Source organism: Cornus florida, unplaced genomic scaffold (genome assembly GCF_030987335.1).
Source record: "Cornus florida cultivar Cherokee Brave unplaced genomic scaffold, ASM3098733v1 CherokeeBrave_3.0.0_Hap2_Chr05, whole genome shotgun sequence".
In the NCBI taxonomy this organism is placed as follows: Eukaryota; Viridiplantae; Streptophyta; class Magnoliopsida; order Cornales; family Cornaceae; genus Cornus; species Cornus florida.
In genome coordinates this window covers 63807918-63821803 of record NW_026775575.1, presented here as the reverse complement: position 1 = coordinate 63821803, position 13886 = coordinate 63807918, and the positions used below count along the sequence as shown (strand labels likewise).

At 35.5% G+C, this 13886-nt stretch overlaps 1 protein-coding gene across 1 annotated transcript; it reads right to left on the bottom strand.

Annotated features, from left to right (window-relative positions):
• Positions 1-11665: 11665 nt before the first annotated feature.
• On the bottom strand, positions 11666-12709 carry LOC132309365 (uncharacterized). Its single transcript, XM_059807682.1, has 3 exons — positions 12539-12709; positions 12332-12430; positions 11666-12235 (listed from the first exon to the last, which is right to left on the bottom strand). The coding sequence occupies exons 1-3, from the start codon at positions 12707-12709 to the stop codon at positions 11666-11668; spliced, it is 840 nt and encodes a 279-aa protein (XP_059663665.1).
• Positions 12710-13886: the final 1177 nt, after the last annotated feature.

Genomic DNA, 13886 nt, shown 5'->3' with positions numbered 1-13886 from the left:
AATTAACCCAAATTTTTAATCTGTTTACCTTTGCATTAATCTCCATAACTGGATCTTCCAATTCTCTGCAACTCTCGACCCCCTCTCTCCAACTCTCGGCTTCTTCTCTCCTCTTAATTCTCTGTAATTTAAAGATGTTCACCATCAGGCTTCCATTAACTACCAAAACCATGCGAAATCACTTTGGCCAAAATACTCTGGACCCCACCCCATACTTATCACTTCAACTTCAAACATGATATGCAAAAGCGTACATATCTATTCTTCCTAAACAAAGTAATCACTAATTAAATAAAACCCATCAAACCCACTAATTAAGTAAATAAAACTAATTAAATAAAACCCATGCAACCCACTAATCAAGTAGCTCCAGCACAGAACATTCAGGTATTTAATTCATTTATTATTCTTATATTAATGCTTTGTTATTTATGTCCTTATTATTCAGGTTTGACTTTAATAAATATGGCACCAACAAGAGTAACACAAAGCATTCAGACTCTATCTTACACTACTTTATCTACATTTTTTTTCACATTTATGAACTTCAAATTAGCAATTATAAAAGCAATTATAGGTTTAAAAATATTGTAATTACTGGTTATAAACAAAATTACAAAGCAATTACAGCTGCTATTGGAGCCAAATAATGAGGGCTAATTTTTGTTTTTTTTTTTATATTTATTTTTAAAGGTAATGATGGCTACTTGCCTCAACTGATTTCAATGGAATAATAAGGATAAAAATGTTAGTTTAATAATCAAACAACACTTTATTTAGTCAAACCAAAGTCAAAAGGGTAAAAATGTTTTTTTACATGAAAAAGTGGTTTGACACATCTAAAAAGTTACGTTTAGGGTGTGAGTGAAAAGCAAAGAAAAAATTTGTAATGTTAGTGATAGTTATTTTCGAAAGATATTTTAAGGTGATATTTGGCCAAAGCTAAGGGGGTATCAGTGAAATTAACCCATTGTAAAATATCAAAATACTAAAAGGACGTTTTTGCCCTTCTACACATTCTCTCTCCTTAGTCCTTTTATGTTTCTCTTTCCTCTCTATCTTTCTTTCGGTGTGTTTGGATGGGATGATTTATAGGGATAGGGAGAGAAAAGAAAAGAAAGAATAGAGTATGAGTGTGTTTGGATGGCTTAAATGAAGAGAAAAGATAGGGAGAGAAAGTATAGTGATTTTAGTGATATTGTGATAATACCAAAACTAGCCTCCACAAATCAATATACAAATTTGTTATTCCATTCAAGTCCTATGCTATGTTTGTGGCTTTTTTTTTTTTTTTTTTTGGAATTACATGCTATGTTTGTGTTTGATCCACACTCACCAATTGGGTTAGCAGTTTTTCACTTTCTCTTTCCTGGACTCCAATTGAAGAATAAAATCTGAGATTCATAATTTCTTTTTTTTTTTTCTCCTATACTTTCTTATCAACCAAACAACATTGTAAGTTTGTTTTAGGGTTCTACATGTAACCCTGACTATATCACAAACAAATGAGTCTGCATATTTCAAAAGGAGAAATGCTCTTCTATATTGAAAAAATATGGTAACGAGATAGATGAGATATTCTTTGGAAATTTTCAAAGAAATTATAAATTTGTGATTTTTATTATTAATTTTGATGTTTGTTTCAACAAGTGGGATTCAATTAATAGATATATACAGTAGAGGCTAAGCATATGAAGTTTGATCTAATTATTAATGTTAGCTTCCAATTTTAAGATTTTTGCACCCAAGGAAAAGGGACTTAACCACTTACAATTATAAAAGGGTATAACAGTAATTTGGTTACTATCATTTCTTTTATTTTTTCTCCTCTATTTTATGTGACTATTCTTTCTTTTCTTTTCTCTCATATCTATCTAAACATGAATACAAATTATTACTATCATTTCTTTTCTTTTCCTTTCTCTCCTAACTAATACTATCCTTTCTCTTCTTTTCTCTTCTATATATCCAAACGCACCCTAAACATTCAAAAGTAGAGGCTGAGATATGGGGTTAGGTGTGATGTGGCTTAGTTCTGGTTCACCATTGGTGGCACACAGCTCAAATAAATTTGAAGCTTGGAGTGCGTATTCCAACGCCTTTATCGGGCCATCACCAGCGGTGATTATATCACGCGCGAGTTGCAGAAGGAACGGGCTAAGATCGAGGTCAAGAGAGGACTTTGCGATAATTGGCTTCTTCGGGGACTTTTTTTTAATGGAGCTCCGATCCATCGATAGCTTGGTCAGTAAAGTCGGCAACGAAGGCAAGGGAGGGACCGACGATGCTCTCGTCAATGCTGGCGGGCTGAGCGGCGACAGAGTATTGTGGTTGTGGTCGCTGGAGTTGCGGCGACTGTCCTAACGACGGCGTTGTCCTGAACAGAGTGATGTATGGAATCAATGACAAATTCAAGTCGTCGTGGTCGTTGGAGCATTTTCTCTCTTTAGTGGCGGCGGTGGTGCGCACGCGCGGCTCTATTCCGGAGGTGTCGTTCAAGGAGAAGTGGTTGCTGGAGCTGCTGCAGTGGCGCCGTCGCCTTAGGCGGTGGTTGCTGGTGGTAATACATAGGTTGTTGGGTTTGTTGCTGAAGGGGTGGGGGCTGATTTTGATTCACCATAATCCATTACTAGTACTGTTGATATTAATTATGATTTTATTGAGGATTCATAGTCAATTGAGCCATTAAAGGAGGGACCAAACTTGTTACGGGATGCATAATGTTTGGGCATTGAACCTAGTTTGGGAGAATTTTTGATACGCGGATTGACTCTGTTTTTCTTCCAAAGCTTAACAGTGTTTGGGCATTGAAACTGGTTTGGGAGAATTTTTGTGATTAATTTGGGTGAAGGTTAGGGGCAGTGTATGAGTAGATTGGATTGTAATTGTATGTGTATATGTGTGCATGTGTGTGATATATGTATATAAGAGAAAATGAAGAGATGAAAGAAGAAGGAGCGGTAGCGGTAGCAGTGCTAAGAGATTGTAAGACCCCAATAAAAAATTAATTACATTAGCCTAATTTAAATTAAATTAAACATGATTTATATATGAATATTTTAAGGAGTGGTTTTTTCATGAAATTCTTGTTGTGTGTGTTAATGCTTACTAACTAAGCTAGTAGTCTATATATATATATTTAGTATATAGAAACTGTTACGTGGAGGTGGTGTGGGTGGCGGCTAGTGGGATTAAATTGTGTGTGGGTTGAATGTAGCATGGTGTTTGTTAGTTTGAAGATCTATGTGTGTGTGTGTTTTAGATATTACCAAATGAAGATATATGTGGAAGTTCCAAGCTATTCTGAATGAAGCTTACAGTTTTCTATATAAATTTTATTTCAATTATACTAAGCTGATTTGAAGGTTTAAAGAAAGTTGACTAGTATATATTTAATATTATATTATAATTGGAGTAAAGATTTAGGCTTACTAAAAGGCAATTGCTTCCTGCACAACACACATGCACAAAACATGTGTATCTATAGATAAACATGGAAAACAAAAGAAAAAAAAATTAGAAACAGAGGAGGGGTTTTCGGCTGTAGAAGAAGAAAAGACAGAGAAGAAAAAGAAAATAGAAAAGAGGGAAAGGAAAATAATAAGAGAAGGAGATTAAGAAAGAATTTCCACCGGATTATATTAAAGGTAGAGAAATTCATATCTTAGTGTATATGAAAGTTTATTTTTAATTCTTCAAAAGTTGAGCTATTTAGTTCTTTTTGATGATATTTCATTTAATTTCGTTGTTTCTCTCTTGATTGAGTGGTTTTCTATGAAGAGATATAAATCTTGATAGGTATGTGTAAATTAGATATATATTAATATCTTTAAGATATATTTAATTATTATAAGGGATGAGATTGAGAAGTTGGTCTTGGAAGCTTTGTGTGAAAAGTTTTATGTCAAGAGAAAACAAAATTTTAGTATTCTATGGCGCACTGTATTGAACCCACAAAATTAACCAAACGATGAAATCCTTCTGAGGAAGGGGTTGGAGAGAGAGTGAGGAGGAAATAGAAAGAAAGAGAAAAGAAAAAATTTAGAAATAAGGGGACGAAATTGCTATATGAAATTCTAGTTAATGGTACTAAAGGTAGAGAATTTTTTTGTTGAAGGTTTATTGTTTGGTATTTCCATGGACAACTTGGTTAAGTGGTTCTACATAAATTACATCTGTTTTATTTATCTTATTTGATTCAAGTATTATATTATATGAGTTTAAATAATTGATAGTTTGTTGGGATTGTTGAGATGAAGTTAATATAATATTTATAGTTAGAATTTTCACTATAATTGTGTATGGAATTGAGATTTATAGGAAGGTGATAATTATTATTCATTTCTCTTTAGAAATAGGTATGACGTGATTACAATTTTGTTCAGGCAAGGAGAAGGAGCAGACAACTTCAACAATACCAAAGGATAAGTGAATAAATTGAGGAGTAGCCAAGGTGAGTGTACTCACTGGAAGTTTATACTTAAATGTGTATGTTGAAGTATCAAAAATGTTTAATTGATGTGGAAATGTTTATAAATATTATATAAGATCCATACTCTGGCTTGGAAGGAGAGTAATATATTATATAAGGTTCATACTCTGGCCTGGAAGGATAGTAATACATTATATAAGGTCCATACTCTGGCCTGGAAGGAGAATACTATATTATATAAGGTCTATACTTTGGCCTAGAAGGAGAGTATTATATTATATATGGTCCATACTATGGCCTAAAAGGAGAGTAGTATATTTTAATGCCTGTAAAGTTATATGTTAATGAAGTTTAATTAAAGTTACATGATAATATTTGTTTATATTACTCTTATGTAGTAGTATTGCATTCATTGGGCTTTAAGCTCACTCTTTCCATATCTATATTTTTCAGGTATAAGGTTGTGTGGCTACTGTCAGGTATAGAGTCTTGAGTGTGAATGGGGAAAAGAACAATGGAACGTCTTTTGTATAAGATGTAAATATTGTAGTAGAATTTAATAGTATAACTTGTAATTAACAGTTTAGTGTTGTCGGAACTTGCATAATGGGTTTATAGTTATTTTTAATTATAACTGTTAAGCAGGCACTCTAATATATGTTGACGTCACGTATGTATAAGGTTAATGCAGATGGTTAGATATATTCCAACTGTTCAATTTATTAAATAGTGTGAATTGGGTTGGGGTGTGTCAGTTTTTGGTATCAGAGCCTAGGTTTTTTAGGTTCTAGAGGTTGTAAGAGTCTAGACTGACAGTGGTAGTAGGAAGTGGGTAGTAAAGTCATATAATTGACTTGATTTGATACTAACAAATATGTTGGAGCGAATACATATCATATATATGTTGTTATATTTGAGATTCATTGCAGATAATAAGTGATGGAAGGAGGAAGTGGTTATTATAGAACGGAGGAAGAAGCCTCTTATGTTTCTGTTGAGGCTGAAGTAGAACAACCTATTCAGGGTGGTATGGAAAGAGAACAGTAGCAGTTAACTAATAAGCAGAAAATTGAGAGAGCTATAACAAGATTGGCAAAACAAAAAGAAAAGTTTATTGTAAGTCAGGAGAGGCAGTAGGAAGGAAAGAAAGGCTCAGATCTTGAAAGGTTTATAAAGCTAAAACCCCCAGAATTTTCAGGTACCACGAAACCAGAAGAAGCAGAAAGGTGGGTAAGAAGAATCTAATCAATATTTGCAGTAATGGGTGTAGCTGAAGACCAGAAAGTAAACTTAGCCACATTTATGTTAAAAAAAGAAGCTAGTTATTGGTGGGAAACAACAAAACATTTATTGCTTACTCCAGGAGAAAGAGAGGTAATATTCTAGAACCCATTTGTTAAATCTTTTTATGAGAAGTATTTCCCTCCAGTTTATAGAAAGGAGAAGGAGCGAGAGTTTATTCTCCTAAAACAAGATAGAATGTCTATAGCTGATTATGAAGCTAAGTTTATAGTTTTGTTGAGGTTTGCACCTAAGTTTATACAAAATGAAAAAGATAAATGTACAAGATTCCAAGACGGTCTAAAAGCGGTTATTAAATCTAGAGTTTCAGTTTTTGAGGAAACAAATTATAATAAATTGGTGAATAGAGCCATGATTGCGGAAAAAGATGTGAAAGAATTGCAAAAAATGAGGGAACGATACAAAAGAAATAGATCTAAGCCATTACAATCAAGAGGAGGCAAAGGAATTTCAAGTCAGGGAGGTTAAAATTCGTGGTATGGAAGGGGAAGGGGTAGTAAATCTCAAGGGCAAACATCAGGCATTGGAAGAGGTCAAGGTTTTTCCGAACAACAATCTGTATAACAAGGTAGCTTTGGGGGACGTGGTATTGGCAGGGGGTGTTTTCAGTGTGGAAGGAAAGGCCACCAGAAGAAGGATTGTCCTGTGTTGAAAGCAGAAGAATACTATCATTGCCATCAGCCGGGTCATCGGAAGAGAGGCTGTCTTATGTTGACAGGAGTGACCTTAGTGGGTAGTGTTGCTGGTTCTGGTAGACGTTTTGCACAGGGGAGCTCGTCAAGAGGAGGTAGGGGTTCTACAAGTGGTTCATAAGCCTAGGGAAGAGTGTTTGCTATGATACTTCAAGATGCTCAAGCAACATCGGAAGTGGTGATAGGTACACTTTCTATTTTGGATGGAAATGTGTGATACCCCTCGATTCTAGAGCCACGGGTGATCAAGTCCGAGCACAGATCCGAGGGATACCAAACAATTAAGTATATAAACAAGCATGAGTACAAAATAAATAAGAATAAATAAATAATTAACCTGAAAGAATCTAAATAATAATCCTTGAAAATACTAATTGAATAATCCTCTAATAAAATCTCCAAATCCTCCAGTAAAATTACAACTTGGGAATCCATCTAGTGGACCCTTAATAATATCCAAGCCGAAAATAGATAACTGAACTGAAAAGAAATCCAAAACTAAAACATAAATAATAATCCTACATAGTCGGAAGAGTGAGTGAATGTCTTTGCTCAGCACCAACAAGCTCTAAGACTGGAATTGTCCGATACTTGAAAAATAATAGTGGGTCAGGCTCACGAACAAGTTCTACTCTACTACAATCCAAACAGAGACTCGACACGCAAATACATCCTAGACAACTCAACAATAGCTAAATAATTCATATATGTATAAATACACACTATAAGACGCTTACTAGACCATACATCTGTTACAATCTAAATAGAAGGCAACATGCAAATCACACATAAAGTGGGCATATATACCTAGACCTATCAGGGGACCAGATATCTACTATATCCAGTTATCCATCCTAGGCAATATACGCACCCTAATCATAATCCTAAGACTCAAGTTCATATCACGGTACCATAATCATATATATATAAAGTCCGTATAATCCTAATACACAAATGTCATTCATCTGATATAGTGGCCTAACATAAATAAGTAGAACTTAACTCTATGGTTAATCCATCCCTTATATATTCAAGTAGGTAGGACTTAACTTTTATTAGTTAATTCATCCCTAAGATGTCACCATCCCATACTGGTGCATCACATCCATACAGTCCAATAATTGATGAGATAAATAATAAATTAAAACATCAATTAATCCAGAATAAACATAATAAAAATCTGATATGTATATGACCATAATATGCATCCAATACAAGATTTAAAAATCATGTCACAGTCATTTAAGTTACTAAAATAATATTAAGCAATTAAATCTTCTATATCTATTAACAACATGCAAACTTGTTTAAAATTTCATATTGCCCTAGTCATTTGCATATAGATATAAATTATGCATTATGGGATTCTAATAGGTCATGAAAAATTATTTAGAATCCCCATCATTAACCCAAAACAGTTCTGGAACCCAAAACATCCAAACAGTGCCTAAAACAGTGCCTTAAGGAGCCGGCTCCCTTCACCATGGAGCCGGCTCTCTCCCTCACAGAGAGCCAAAAAACAAAGGGAGCCGGCTCTCGACCTGCTCTGCTCCTTCTTCCTCGTCTCCGGTGACCTCTGGCCTCTTCGATCACCTCTATTAATGGTCCTAAGCCTCCGTTCTATGTCCCAGCAATCCCAGATAATTATATAAAGTCCATTATGCATCATTAATAATAATAAAACAATTAATCATGCCATATACTTCAAAATCAATCAACTGTAATTAAATTCACAAAACTTGTTTTAGATCAAAATGAACATGAACAAAAGATTAATTTAAAATCTGATTAATTCCTGGAGACTACCTATGCATGCACAGAACACAAGTTTAAGGGAAGGAGTAAGAGAAATAACTTGCCTTCGAGATTTCGGATTAAAATCTCAACGTTGTCTTCCTAGATTTTCCGGTGACTTCTAATTACTGTCAAGCCTCCTACTGCTTTAGTTCTAACCCATAAGCAGACCCCGTTCTTTTCCCTTGGTTCTCACTTCTCTCCTCACGGTTCTCTCTCTCAATTCTCTGCTACCACTCTCTTCTATAAGGTGGTGTGAATAGGGTTTTATGAACCCTAAGGCAGATAACACCTTACATATTTATAAGTTTATATAAATCCTAATCCCAACCCGATATTAAGTCGGCTTACACAAAAGAAAATAAAAGAAAATTAAAATATAATTACATATACATATAATGCCCTATACGTGATAACCAAATATATACCTATAATTTATAAGTATATATATATATATATATATATATATATATATATATATATATATATAAAACCTACTAACATAATATTACTATTATTAACATTAAAATACTAACCAAGCCTAACTCCTTAAAATAAAATAAACATCTAATTTAAATATTTAATTACAACTAAACACTTAACACATAAAACAATTAGTTCAATTTCCACATAAGCATACAATTAAATGAACACAAATAATTCACGTAAACAATTAAACAAATCATCAATTAATCAATTAAATAAATAAAAATGCAAATAAAAGAAATACTGAGACTATCCTTTTTAAAATTAGGGGTATTACAAAATGTTATTGTGTTTATTGATCCTGGATCAACACATTCATTTGTTGCATCATCTATTGTTATGCATTTGGGTAAACCACTTTCATCACTAGATAGTAAATTGTTTATTTGCACACCAATAGGGGAAGTGGTAGTGGTGGCAAATGAATATCGGGATTGTGTATTGCAAATGGGAGATAGGCAATTAAAAGTGAATTTGATACCGTTGAGCATACCAGACTTTGATATCATTTTGGGTATGAATTGGCTATCTGTGTATCATGCTTCAATAGATTGTTTCTAGAAAGAAGTTGTATTTTAGATACAAGGGGAGAAAGAGTTCAGATTTATTAGGGAAAGAAATGTTATTCCAAACTGTCTCATCTCAACTATACAAACTAGAAAGTTGTTGAAGAAAGGTTGTCAGGGTTGCTTGGCTTACGTGATTAACACTCAAAATAAAGATGTGAAACTAGAAGATATACTAGTGGTACGAGAATTCACAGATGTGTCTCCAGAAGAATTGTCAGGGTTACCAATAGACAAAGAAGTAGATTTTACCGTTGAATTGGTACCAGGGACAATTCTAATTTCTATTGCTTCGTATCGAATGGCACCGACAGAATTGATGTCACGCCCTGAATTCCACGACTCGGGTCGCGAAGAAAAAAAAAAAAAAAAGATAAATAAATAAATAATTATATTCACTTGAGTAAATAATTAATTAATTGGAGAAAACCGGTGTCATCCACCACATAAATAATAATAATAATAATAATAATAGTTTCATAAAATAAATAATAGCATGATTAATTAACCATTTATATTAGACTATCCAAATGAACCCACATGTACACAACTTAAACAATAATTGTTCAATCCCACTATATAAGTCATGGCTACCATGGCCTCATTACAGTCTAAGGTGAGAAATAATATTAAAGGATTATATGAGTAAAGATAAGAGAGGAAATTTCATAAGAACTCCAAAAGATAGATGGGTGAGTTCGTACGTCATTTCCGTCCTCCAAAGGAATATTACAAACATGTCATCAAATATAATATCCAAAATACACCATGTGTCAAAATACAAGTCCAAAAGTAAGCTACACAATGGATGTCACAATTATCACAAGTAGTTCAAAAATGTTGTCAATATCCCAATCAAGCTAGGGATGAAGAACCTCCTCTTGGGCAATGCCCTTTCTTGAAAAATATAAGAATCAATGGGGTGAGCAATGAATTGATCCATAGGAATGTCTCATGAATATAAACTAGGTTTCTCAAAATTTTACAAACATTGCATGGTCATACAATACAAGGAACATGCTCCCTAACGTCTAGTCTCAAGGGGAACCTAAATAGGATCATCCTAATCTAGCATAAATAATATTAATTCATTCATCAAGACAAACATAAATAATATAGTGTAATGTACATAAATTCACAAGTTGCAATAATATATAAATGCCAACTTAAAAATAAAAGTCGAAATCAATTAACGGGATAACTCGGAACACACCCACACTCCCGGTCACATAGCCATGCTATGCGCCTAAATAAAAATAGTCATTTTCAGATTACTAGTTCACCGGAAACTAACCGATTGGCCAATATAAAGTGGGGAAACTCATGTTTCACCGGCGAGCGCCGAGCCCTCGCAATCTCAAAGTAACAACCCCCGAGTATCTCTCAAAATCAACAAACAAGTCCACAAAATAATCTATATTCCATGATATGCTCAAAATGCACTTCACATGCGCACATAAATTATACTAATCACACAATCCATGTCTTACGGTCCAAATCACTATAATGGCATACTCTTGATGCAATGTCAACAAATTGGGTATTTTAAAGTCATTTAAATTCATGTTATCATTATATCAAATTTCAAGTGTGTAAAAGTTTAACATCATTATTGATATATACATTTTCAAAATTAACCTTCACAAAATTACAAATACATGATAATTTCATGAATAAACACAATATATAAGGCACTTTAATTACAAGAAATTATACACATTAAGATCTAGGACTTTAATTAACATCCATAATATCAACAATGGAACAAATAACATATTACACATGAAAATTGATATAAAAACTCAATAAAAATTATGGACATGCAATTAAATCATTATATAAGCTTTCTAATTAAACCCACACACTCAAGTGTATGCATAACTCACACAATGGTCATAAAATCCCAAGAACTCCTAGGTTATAAGCACAATACACCCCTACCTCAAGCTAGGAGCAAACCCTAGCTACTCCAAAGGAAAAATGTGCTCCAAATCCGAAATTGATTGAGGGGTTTTGTTCCTCTCGTAGTCCCCGTCAATTTTCCTTCTATGCAAGCTTAAAATCTCAAAGGTTGGAGGTGAAATGGTGGAGAAATGGTTGAAGTAAAATGAAAAATAAAAGAATGGGAGAGAGAAGAGAGAGTGTCGGTAAAGTGGAAGGAATGAGAGGATTTTGGGTCTATCTTAGTCTTTCTCTCTCTATACAAACACACATATACATATCACACACATTCTCATCCACACATATCCTATCAACTAGTCAACCTAGGCCCCATCACATAACAAAATGCAATTAAAAATAAATATAAAAGGAAAATAAAAATAGAAGACAAGACTTGGTCATCACAACCTCCCCAACTTAAAGGGATTTTGTCCCTGAAATCAGGTCATACCTCAAGTCGCGAACAAATCCGGGTACTTGGAATGAACCTCCTCTTCTTGTTCCCAAGTAGCCTCCTCAACTCCGTGATGCCTCCATAAAACCTTAACCAATGGAATGGTTTTGTTTCTCAACACTTGCTCCCTAGTGTCGAGAATCTGCACTGGCCCCTCCTCGTAAGTTGCATTCTCATCAATCTCAATGTCGGCCCATCTTAAAATGTGTGACGGATCTGGCTCATACTTCCTCAACATAGAAACATGGAAGACATTGTGAACCCTATCCAAATGTGGCAGTAACGCCAAGCGATACGCAACCTCACCAACGCAATCCAAGATCTCGAAGGGCCCAATGAACCAAGGAGACAACTTGCCACTTCGCCCAAAATGCATCAATCCCTTGCATGGAGCGATCTTGAGAAAAACATGGTCTCCTACCTCAAAGAACAATGGTCTCCTCCTCTTATCAGCATAGCTTTTTTGCCTACTGTGAGCCCTGACCAACCACTGTCGAATCAACTTGATTTTCTCCGTGGTCTCAATAACAATGTCGGGACCCAAGACAGCTGTCTCTCCCACCTCGGTCTAACAAACTAGAGATCTACAAGGTCTGCCATATAATGCCTCGAAAGGTGCCATCTTAATGCTAGCCTGATAACTGTTGTTGTAGGCAAACTCTACCAAAGGCAAGTGATCTTCCCAACTGCCTCCAAAATCTAAGATGCAAGCTCGTAGCATATCCTCCAATGTCTGAATGGTACGTTCTGACTGACCATCAGTCTGAGGATGGAATGCCGTGCTAAAATGAAGCCTTGTGTTAAGAGCCTCCTGAAAACCCTGTAAAAAATGTGAAGTGAACCGTGGATCCCTGTCCGAAACAATAGACACCGGAACCCTATGGAGCCTGACAATCTGCCCCACATACTGCTTACTGTGCTTTTTTGCATCATCAGATACTTGCATAGGCAAAAAGTGAGCTGTCTTTGTCAACCTGTCGACTATGACCCAAATGGCGTCATTCCCCTTCTTTGACCTCGGATGTCCCGTCACAAAATCCATGGTAACGTACTCCCATTTCTACATAAGAGTCTCAAGTATTTTTTCTCACAAAAGGACTTGAACATGAGGCAACAACGATGGGTGGAGTATATGGAAGACTATAATTTTGATATACAGTATCACCCAGGAAAGGCTAACATTGTGGCAGATGCCTTGAGGAGGAAGTCACATAGAAACTTGGCCAGCATTGCCATTCGGGAATGGAAAATGATGGAGGATTTTGCAAAGATAGGTCTGTATTTCAGTGATGATGATGCACTGGCTACTTTGTTTAATCTTGTGGCTCAACCAACCCTTGTTAGCTGGGTAATTGAGGCACAAAAGCAGGATAATGAGATGGAGTCCATTCGCACATGGATTTCAGGTGGCGAGTCTGTAGATGGTTGGACATTACACTCAGATGGAGGTTTTAGGTTCAAGGGAAAGATGTATGTCCCTTTGCCTTCTCGTGATAGGGTCCTTCAGGACTTTCACCATTCTCGACTTGCTGTTCATCCAGGTGGTACCAAGATGTATCACAATTTAAGACGTCAGTTTTGGTGAAAGGGTATAAAACGGGATATTGTACAGTTTGTGGCCAAGTGCCTTACTTGTCAATAAGTGAAGGCCGAGCATCAGAGGCCAGCAGGTTTATTACAACCATTGCCAGTAAGAAAACCTCAAACTTCTCCCCGTACAAGTAATGTCTCCATCCCTTCAATGCAAAAATCACTGCCGCCAACTCCAAATCATGAGTCGGATAGTTCTGCTCATGAGTCTTTAATTGTCTAGACTCATAAGCAACCACTTGTTCCGTCTGCATCAAGATGCAACCCAAACCATCCCGTAAAGTGTTATAATAGATCACATAACCCAAACCACGTTCAGGAATCACCAAAACTGGAGCCGTAGTTAATCTAGTCTTCAACTCCCGAAAGGCTAGCTCACAAGCCTCATTCCATACAAACTTGATTCCCTTGCGAGTAAGTCGAGTCATAAGTGCCGCTAAACGAGAGAAATCCTGAACGAATCTTCGATAATAGCCAGCTAGGCCAAGGAACTCCGAATCTCAAATACACTCTTCGGACACTCCCAATCCATCACTGCTTCAATTTTTGAAGGATCAACTGAAACTCCTCCTCCTGAGACAACATGTCCAAGGTACTTCACTTCCGGTAGCCAAAACTCGCACTTCTCG